Source organism: Pogonomyrmex barbatus, unplaced genomic scaffold (assembly GCF_055798465.1).
Source record: "Pogonomyrmex barbatus isolate J1 unplaced genomic scaffold, ASM5579846v1 scaffold4, whole genome shotgun sequence".
In the NCBI taxonomy this organism is placed as follows: Eukaryota; Metazoa; Arthropoda; class Insecta; order Hymenoptera; family Formicidae; genus Pogonomyrmex; species Pogonomyrmex barbatus.
In genome coordinates this window covers 8,208,859-8,219,082 of record NW_028297138.1, presented here as the reverse complement: position 1 = coordinate 8,219,082, position 10,224 = coordinate 8,208,859, and the positions used below count along the sequence as shown (strand labels likewise).

The 10,224-nt window shown below is 34.7% G+C and overlaps 1 protein-coding gene across 1 annotated transcript; it reads right to left on the bottom strand.

Moving 5' to 3' along the window:
- On the bottom strand, positions 1-720 carry LOC105425702 (putative salivary secreted peptide). The gene has a single exon (XM_011636574.3). It carries the CDS (start codon positions 623-625, stop codon positions 233-235), a length of 393 nt encoding a protein of 130 aa, XP_011634876.2. The 5' UTR covers positions 626-720; the 3' UTR covers positions 1-232.
- Positions 721-10,224: the final 9,504 nt, after the last annotated feature.

The following is a 10,224-nucleotide window of genomic DNA, read 5'->3' as shown; positions in this document are numbered from 1 at the left end:
TTACATCAATTATATTGATTTATTGATGATATATATAAAATATCAAAGTGAATAACAAGAATATTCACTGACAGAAATATTTTTTTAGCAATTATGATGGCAATTATACAATAATAAATAGTTTGAGACAATTAGGTTGATGTAGCCTTTAAAAGTTAGCTGTTTCACTTCTCCATTCTAATTACGTCCAGAAATCGTCATACCAATCGTAAGGTAACTCTTTCCATTATGATTAACGTGCATACAATTGGACGATGAAGTTGACACTATGACCTCTCTGACTCTTGAATCTTAAGGTGACATTGCTGTGTCCAGGTCCACCATTCAGAATACTAGCGTATGCACCGTTTCCATTGGTCTTCTGATCCAATGCTTCGACCATAGTGATACGTTCCCATTTCGAGATGTTGAAAGTCTTCTGAACAATTTGAACTTTCATCCAGCCAGAGTTTTTGACGACGCTCTCTCTGAGAACGAGTCTGTCACCAGGCAGCCTACCGCCGACGATCAGATTGTGTGACTTGTTAGCGGGAGCGTAGGAAGCTCCATTTGTCGGTACAGTATTGATGGTCAACAGAGCAGTGACCAAAATAGTCAGACCAATTATGTACTTGTATGCCGACATTTTGACTTAATTCGCACTCGAAAACTATTCCGTTATCACTGCAGGAAAGCTACTCGAGGTCTGTCGGCATAACGAGCGATCGGCGCTTAAATACACGCAATAATCTCTTATCACTCGACTTATCATGATTGTATCTGATGAACCATCTTGTTCTTAAAAAGATATATTCCGCGAAAAGTTCCAATCAATACAAATATGTCAATATGTTGAAACAGCCTCTCTCTCTCTTTTTTTATAATAAAAGATGAATCATTGGCATCTATTCTTAAATAAAATTCATATATAAAATTCATATTGGTGAGATTATCGAACATATTTTTCTTCTTAATTATTGTACAGTTTTAACCTCATTATGAGTAAATTTACATTATTTTATTCTCAGAGGAAATATTAAGACTTAATAATAAAACATAAATTAATTTATTATCATAAATTAAATTTAAAGCGATTGGAAATATATGATAGCATACGCGCATATTGACCGATATTCCCTGTATAATGTGTAATTGATAATTATTTTAATTAGATCTTTAATTAGATGCGTCGGAGATATTACAATCATTATTACTCACATATACATGTTTCTATTTCGGCATATGATTCATCGACTAGATTACACACATGTGTTATCAATACACTGAATCAATATTTTTATCGTTCAAATATTATGAAACCACTACGAGTCATATCTCAATTGTTTCATCCTATCTTCAATAATAATTCTGTTCACAGAATAATACTTCTATATAAGATTGATATCTTTCCAGATGTTAATGATAATCATTGTTATTAATTGCGATTTGTCATAAGATAATTCATATGTATTTCGTAATAAAAATGAGAACTATAATGTAGCTATATTTATAAGCTAATGATCGTATTCTAATAAAAGATTTTGTATCGTTTGTGAATATAAAGTATATGCATTGTATATTATATTCGAGATTTATTCTCGATATGCAATTATCGATAATTTTAAATTTATATATTCAGTAGCCACTATTAAGCATTCACATGTTGTTCGCATTAAAATACAAGGGTGAGAGAGAGAGAGAGAGAGAGAGAGAGAGAGAGAGAGAGAGAGAGAGAGAGAGAGAGAGAGAGAGAGAGACGGAGAAAGAGAGTTAAAAAAGAGAGTTAAAATTTCAATACAACCTAAATACAACCAGATTTTTATAAAAAAATTGTAATAACGCAGAAACAACATGTAATGATAAGTATTTAGATAAATATATGAAATATATGATTACATGCATTATGCTGTAATGCTTGCTAATATTAATAATCTCATTTTAATGAAATTATATTTTACATATGATTATTTTGCATAAGAAAAAAGTATCTGTTTGGAGAAGTTAATTATGTATTTTGATATTTTACAATAATTTTCCTAAATAGGGAAGCTGCCCAATTGCAAGGGTCACAGCTGTTTTGTCAAGGCTGTTGGAGACTGTTTGCTCAGATGCTTGTTAACCGTGTGAACACCCAATATGTTACCTCGTGTATGCACTTAGGTCCTGCATCGAGAATAGATTCACTCGGATCATTAAGTCAATTGGTGGATACACGGTGACAAAATATCAGCTATGAAACAGGCGTGAAATTCTCGCAGAAGGACTTGTACGCGTTTCGAATTTACTTTTCGCTTGATGTTTATTCGTAAAAATATTGTAGGTAATATATAAATAATATACATTAATCACTTTTGAAAAAAATATTATACTTCTTATATATCTTTAATATAGCTGTTATCGAAAAATTTATTGTTTTAACAAAAAATAAATCATAAGAACACCTAGTTAAATTACAAACAATATTCAATTATATTTATATAAAAAGTATTTACACTTCATTGATATACTTCTGTCATATAAAAAAGATGAGTTTATACTGGAGATTATGATTTATACGAGATTATATCAGTTATTATAAAAATAAGTATTTTTTTACTTATTTCTGACTTATTTTTAATCTGACAGAACGGTTTATTCTCGAAGCGAATACTCAATTAGAAAAAATTCATAATGCTTCGATAAATTAATGTGGTTGATAGAATGCATTTTTAAAAATTAAATACCAAAAAAATATTTTATCTAACATTTGCTGTATATACGATATATATACGATTGTCAATAGATTATTTCAAAAATAATGTAAAAAAGATTTTACTTGATTATCCCTATCTGATTATCCTCCATAATCTCGCTAAGCAACTTTCAAATAAATTTTTGCTTGCAAATACCGTGTTTCACGGTACCGCAAACGTATATGAATACCGCCCAGCCCCGCCTAACGTTAATTTACTGCAAACTCCACGTCTTGCTGTCCATGAATGGGACTGGGAATGTTAGGAAACAAGTCCAATGGGCAATGAATACGAGCTTTGCCTCTCTACGTTTCGGCATATGAGAATTTATTTCTATACAGGTACTCTTTCTCCCCCCCTCCCCCTTCTCCTCGCTTTTTCTCTACCTCTCTTTTTTTCCTTTTCTTCTCTCGTGTCTCTGCACGTGGCTCTCGTACGTCTTTAATCCTCGACACGCGAGCACGTTTTGTGTGTGCGTGTCCATCGCGTCTTGCATACTTGTGCACTCGCACAGACGAACGATATAAGCGGATAATACCGAGACGGTGCGCTCTGGCGACTTCACCTTCCTTTCCACGTAGGGTACGATCGGATGCTGGGATACAAGTACATTCGCATTATTCACTCGACGTACAAACCCCGCGATCGCAGGATCGGCCCAATCCCCGTGGCACCTGTCTTGACCGTTGCAGGCGCGAGACGCAGCCTGGTGTCTGCTCGCGTAGTCCGCCTATCACCGCTGCACCGATGCTCTTGCCATTAATTATCTAGGTATATGCTTCGGAGATCCGAGGCAAAAGCCGACTTCGGTCGTCTTAACGAGCCGCAGAACGTTCCGCTGATCGGGAATCGATGCTAACGGGCACAGTACTGAACTCTCTAACTGGCATTAAAGGTACGGATTGGGACAGATTTTGCATCGTTTGTACGATTAATTTAGGAAAATGTTCTTAAAGGAAATTTTGTTAAAGGACATATTTAATTATATATAATTCTCTTATTTATTAAATTCTCTTATTTATTACTTGGAATTAGAAATCTAAATTTTGTTAAATTTAATATTATAAACTATTTTCTAAGATAGACTTTTAAAATATTATAAATATATTATAAAAAATATATTATTTTATATTATAAATATAGGGATTGAGAATTATAAATTGAAAATGAAATATCTTATTTGATGCTAAATAAATAATGTGATGTTCTGCTCCCTTACGAATATTTTTAATGCTGAACGATACACAAATATTATGTTTATTATGACTTATATATTGCTTATTGTAATTATTTAAAACAGAGAGATCTTAATAAAGAATTGTATTTATATGAACTGTATTAACTTTTATTCTAAATAGGCAAGCGACAAAACTTCTGATAATCCCATCGCAACAGGGAGATAAGGGAGCAGTAGAAAGGTCAGTCGTTAGGACAATTAAATGAACAGAAAAGTTCCATTGCAACTGTATATCTTATTGGCCATTGTTACAAGAGTCGGAGTGACAGTTACCAGTTTTCTCCATTACTCAATGTCATTCGTTAATTCTCGCAAATTAGCATACACGTTTCACTCGGAGACTGAACTTTATATATCGCCGAAAAATCTACGATGATAAAAACTGTTATCGCTTATTTATGCCATCAGATCAATATGTATTTACAAATGAAGTATATATATTTTGATAATAAAATACTCTGAACCAATTGAGATAAAGAAATGCGAATTTGCTTTTTCCAAAAGACTAATCTATTCAATGATAAAAAATCAAAAGCAGTTCTTGGTAAAAGAAAGCAAATAACAAACACATTATCTTTCTCTTAAACGTTAATTAAAGTCACGAATAGTATTCATCTGATATTGATATAAAAAAATTATATATATATATATATATATATATATATATATATATATCAGTGATAATATTCAGATTATCAATTTTTCAAGTTCTTATCTGTTGTATAATCTATATCGATCTATTTATGTATTCGTGATACTCATCCTCCTATGTTGCAAGTCTAATTATTATTATTATATTATTATATTACAAACGAAATATATGTGAAATTTGTTTGAAGTGATAAAATTATAATCCGATTAAAATTATAATAGATTTATGACAATCCATTACATATATCAATGAATCCAGATTATAAAGAGCCCGGATGCATTAGACGCATGCATTAGTTTCATAGCATCGACCTTAATCCATGCGCGTATTTGAAGCCTAACACGAGCATCATAAATCCATTATTCGTCGAGGATACATTACGAAGAGAGATCGGACGTTGGCTCGCGATAGTTTATGGAATTCTGATCGCTCCTGCGAGTAGCGGTTACGTAATGTACATCTACCTACATATGCGGGATTTGCGTTCGTCGCTGCGCAATAAAGTTAAATAATCGGTTGAGAATAATCGATTACAAACTGAGATTTTTGCGTATCGAGCCTATCGTCTGTTCGCAGTTACTCCTCGTTTCTGTCTGTAGCCCATTATCGTTTACGAGCACGTGCCACCGCTCGTTTCTTCTTTTATTTCTGTTCCCTTATTTCGATCCCTCGGATGAAATTTTCTTTTACTTTTCCACTTTTTAACGAGAATTAGACGAAAAATGAGAAGAGAAGTTTCAAGAGAGTTTCAAATGGCGCGTGAAATTTTGTCAAATCTTCAATAACTGCTTAAATTCCGTGCCAATCAAGTAGATAAGATGCAATTTTTTTCTTTTCATTAGATATTACAAAGTTTTAAAAGACTTAATTTAATCAAGAAAATTTCAAATTCGAAAGATTATATGATAATATTAAAATTAAATAAAATTGAATGATTATAAATAAATAATTTACTTAAATGTATATTTAAATACAGATTGATTTCATATGATGATATTATTTTACATACAATAAGTTCGTAATTTTGAGTATAAAGAGACATTTAATATCCGGTATAATATCAAAAGTATCGGAATAGAAAAATAAAAATGGGAATTTAAAAAATACATTAATCTCGAAACGTCACATATTAACGACAATTTCCCGATTAGATTAGCAAGCAATATGATATTTCCTGTTGCAAAAATCCATTACACCAATCGATATCTTTCTCGTTCTAATGTCAGACTGTCCGATAGAAATTAATAAATTTGATTGAAAACATTTTTAATCAACGGTAAACAAAATTAACTCGAAAATTTAATTTCCAATGTCAAAAGTATGAAGCTTGAAGCTTTTAAAATTTTTAATAGTATCTTGGCAACTGCCCGATTAATTCGCAAGAAGCTCAAGATGCAACGACGTCGATGGCCTTTTAGAGGGTGTGCATTGCACCACCCTCCACGGTGCGCCACTGTAAAGTCGTCGAATGTCCCGGTGGCCCTTCGTGGGCACGAGTAATCCTCGTAGATTGGCGCGGCACAATAATTCGTCTCGTATCGGCCTCGTGGGGCTGAACTCGGGGTGTTAAACGAGCGATATTTTTTCTCCGGAAATACCAGCATCGGTCGCCGCTGCACCTGTCCTGCGATCTATCTAGCGAGAGGAGGTCCGTACCAGTTTAGTGTGGCTTCCTTTCCATTCCCGGCTTAATCCCGCAAATGTGGTAATCGCGTTCCCGAAGCGCGTGCTCGAAACGATATAAAGATTATCGCAAATAATTAACGTCTCGTTAATGTAAAATGGTCACAGCATGGGCATAGCTGTCGCGCGTGCGATATGAAAGATCATAAATTAATATTGATATTCTTGATGATATATTATTGACTTTATTTAATTGACATTATTCGGCGCTTTCTGCAAATCTCGTTGCTTTTTCATTCGGTTTATCATGAATCATGCTTCAGAAAAGGAATTTTCAAAATGATTCATATCGACATGATTTGCCAGCAATTATATCTATCCCGCATAAGTCAATGTTGATATTTTCTTTATATGCTTTCTATACGTCATTACTTTTATACACCATTAAAACGAACAGTCACAGCGCGGCCGTAATAAAATCATAATATATCGTTGCAGAACGACACCTGTAAGACGTAAGAGAGAGTGAGATGGAGCAGCGGACATCACGATGTCCGAATGTTGCGGACACTTATCTCGATACGGATGTGTCGAACGTCTTTTCCGGTTGCTCACTATCAGCGAAAAATTCGAGAATTTTACCGCGTACCTGACGTCATCGCACCTGGGATCTTGATTACTAAATCGCAAACTATTCGCGACGTGGACGTCGGTTCTTTATACAAGTGTCTAGTTTACGCGACAGATTTCCGTACGTACGTATACGCAGAGAGTTAATGATACATATCATAACAGAGGATCCCATTTACATTCGCATGGCGGATGTTCAAATATTTAACAGCGCTCGTGTATTTACTCAGACACGTTGCATTGTTGGTATAACACTCTGCGGCTGCGTTTGGCTCTTTGACAAAACGATCCCGCTCGGAAACTCTTTTTATTTGTACAATCCGCCAATTGCCCAAAGATAACGTCATTGAAATCCAGGCACGTATCCAGCATTTTATGAAAGAGAATGAGACGTAAATGCGAGAACAAAGATTTAAGTTTTTTCAACTTTTCTTTTCTGGAGATCGATTTTATTGACCTTTATCTGTGTGCGCCAAAAAGTATATCTCGTTATTAATAATTTTGCTTACATTTAAATTAACATTTTACAAAAAGTAGAAATAAACATCACACAGCAAATAATTAAAAATTATAAATTAGAATTAAATATAATAAATGAAAGAGGTATTACATAAAGGACTGGATTAAAATAAGTTTTGCAAGATTAATCGATATATTTTTAAATTTATAATTTTTTTGTTAAATATAACGATGGGAAAGTAACAAGTTTGTCGGTGAAATCGGATGCTGTAGCACGTGATGCGCCTAATGGAACATGGAAATACATGCGTGAATAACTGTACGTTTTTTATCGCGAAAAATGTCGAAAAATACGTCGCTGTAGCACGGTTAGAAATTAATCCGATATGTCGCGAGATATATGTACATGACTCATTGCGCTACGCGGATTTATTGTTTTCCGTGTTGGCGAGAGTAATCCTCTCGATGAAATGAGTGTAACACGACGAGTGTAACGAGAATGAGCTCGTAGCTATGAAAAAAGCAAGATCTCCTAATGAAAGCTCGTCGCCAGCCGCTTAATTAAGGACATCTGTACTCCTACTAAATTCTTCGTTCGTTCCATTCTTCCGGAAGAGACAGCAGAGACGTCCAAGAAAGACAGCAAATACGGAATGGGCGTGAAGGTGAGGTACGGAGGAAGGTGAGAAACGTACTACGAGGTAGCGTAAACAATTCCCAGTACAATTAGGAAGCGTTTGTCCGCCTGTGTTTGCCAAAGGATCAGTAACCAGCTTGGGTAACGCCTAACTATCTGTCACTAGGCGGCCGAGCGACGATTGCTCGGTCATGCGGAGAATTTACGGATGGTTTATAACGCACGCTAAGGGTAGCAGAAACGCGGAATAATAAGAGGAGAAATCAATAATGTCGGATGATTACTCGATTTACTAACAAGAATGACATCTCATTGTTCATTATCGACATTACGTATTTAATGCGAACAATGATTTAAATCTCATCTCGCGAACGTTATGAAAAACATTTCTATTACATTGGTAATTATTACAGGCTATTTAGAAAGGCAATTACAACTAACATATTTGAGAAATTAAGTCGCATAATTTAATATTTTGAATTTTTTATTGTAATTAAAATGATGTGATTAATCCAGAACAGACAAGGTAGAATCTTATTATGGTATAATGAAATTAATAAATTAATAAATATTTGGTTCGATCATTTTTATTCGATGAAGACATGGTACCATATATAATTCAACAACAAGCAAGGACTTTGTCTTGATGAGATTCTATTTTCTCTCAAAAAAGAAATAGTAAAATATATAAAAACTTCCAAATTACTTGGAACTTTATTGTGCATTTAGCTTTCTTGAGGTTTACGAATTATATAACTAATTATATGTATTCGTAGACTAATAAATATAATAAGAAATATATAATTTGTTTATTGCCATTTTTCTCAAATATTCAAAAACAAAAACAAATTAAATTTTTTATTATTCGAAAGCATCCGCGTATATATAATTAGCCATTGTTTATAGACTTCGCATACATTATACAGTCTCTAGCAATAGACAAGGTCCCAATTCTCAAGTTGCCTTTCGCATAGAAATTTTTTTATTTGCTGTATTATATTGTGTTATTTCATCAATGGAGAATTGTAATCGTGTTATAACTAAAAATAGTTTTAATAATAACTATATCAATATTTTTGCACTCATTTCTAAATCATTTAAAAAATTGAATTTTTAATTCTGCTAAGCATGATGTTATAATTCTTTCATCAATAAAACCAAGCTGTATTATCGCGTACTAAATATTTATTTTAACGATAAATCCACGTTCCTTTTCTCGACATGAAAAGATCAGAAACATCGGAAGGGCCAATCGCAGCTGCGACCAGAGCAGATTATACCATCACGAGTTGTGTCAGTGCCGGAATGAAGTTATTGGCGTTCTCGGGGACTCGGGATTCTGAATCACGGAGGAACTTGGCCCGACGTACGGTAATTTGATATCGGATAACCGTTCCTGTCGTCGGCACAACCGACGTGGGCCTCTGAAGGCATACGCACGTCGAGCCTGGTTGCACGTCCAGCGGAAAGCGCATTAACCCGCGAAAAGGACGCGCGCGGATGGGAAATGCTCGGCCAGATTTATCTACCGACTCGTCGTCGCTCTCCCCAATAAAAGCCGGCGACTAAAAGTCAGAATTTTTTATAGCCGTTCTAGATAAACTCCCCGCCGGAATGGCATTCGCGGAAATTTAATTACTTACTGCGGGGCAGATTAACGCCGATGCGAAATCTAGATAATGTATTTAGGAAAAGTTGATATCGCCCCGGGAGCGACTGAAATGTACGATAATAATTACGGACGGAGTGACGGCATCTCCGTTATTATTTCCAGTTGGCAGCTTCGGCGATTCCGATTATACTCCGGAGTGTCCGTTAGGAAATGGAGAAAAACTCGGCGATACTTAATTTTATATATAAGCATTTTACAGTTATTATCTGTAATTTATTCGTTTTTTTTTCTCTTCCAGAACGTTCATTTCGAATTCAGCGACATGTGGGAATGCAGTTTTCAAAGAGATTGCGATTATCTGCGCGACATTGCATAAAGGGTTCGGAGAGAAAAACTTAATTTAGCTCGATGTAGTTGTTTGTGCAGTATGTGAATACGTGGACAAATGTGTGCGTGCCAATGTGCAGGTAATCATTCTATCTGTCCGTTTGCAGTTAATACAAATTTCTGAGGAAATCCCCGTCAGTCGACCGACTCGTTTTATAATCTGCAGACCTTATGGCCTGTCACCATTATCTCGAATAAAAAAGAATAGTTTATGACAGCAAAAACTCATAAATCGATCGAAACAGGGAAGCAGGAAAAATGCTTTCGCTTTATTTC

Bases quoted from the DNA above. Each gene is read 5' to 3' on its own strand.
- LOC105425702 (XM_011636574.3), bottom strand. From the start codon at position 625: ATGTCGGCATACAAGTACATAATTGGTCTGACTATTTTGGTCACTGCT.